This window comes from Trypanosoma equiperdum (genome assembly GCF_001457755.1).
Source record: "Trypanosoma equiperdum strain OVI genome assembly, contig: ctg_883, whole genome shotgun sequence".
Taxonomy (NCBI): domain Eukaryota; phylum Euglenozoa; class Kinetoplastea; order Trypanosomatida; family Trypanosomatidae; genus Trypanosoma; species Trypanosoma equiperdum.
In genome coordinates this window covers 9,499-9,748 of record NW_027124846.1, presented here as the reverse complement: position 1 = coordinate 9,748, position 250 = coordinate 9,499, and the positions used below count along the sequence as shown (strand labels likewise).

The window sequence follows — 250 nt, the reverse complement described above, 5'->3', positions numbered from 1 at the left end:
TACCTACCTACCTACAAAAACTCCAAAAAAAAAAAGGAAAAAGGAAAAGAAAAAACAATTTTAGTTTACAGAAAAAAAATTTACAGAATCACAAGCTTTTACAAACAACAAACAAAAAATCTCGGCTGGTTTTACTGTTAAAATATATCAGAAAGTTTTTCAAGTAGCAAGAATTTTTAGCAAAGTTTTTAAAAAGGGGGGGGAGAATTAAAAAAGAAAAAAAGCAAGCCAAAGAGGGGAAGCTTTGATG

At 29.2% G+C, this 250-nt stretch overlaps 1 protein-coding gene across 1 annotated transcript in view; it reads right to left on the bottom strand.

The window, feature by feature from the left end:
* Positions 1 to 207: 207 nt before the first annotated feature.
* Positions 208 to 250, bottom strand: part of TEOVI_000426000 (uncharacterized protein) — a gene marked incomplete at both ends in the record, with an annotated part of 1,374 nt that continues 1,331 nt past the window's right edge. The window contains one exon of the mRNA XM_067227053.1: positions 208 to 248. Within this exon, the coding sequence (XP_067083154.1) occupies positions 208 to 248 (41 nt within the window). The remainder of the gene's footprint in view (positions 249 to 250) is intronic.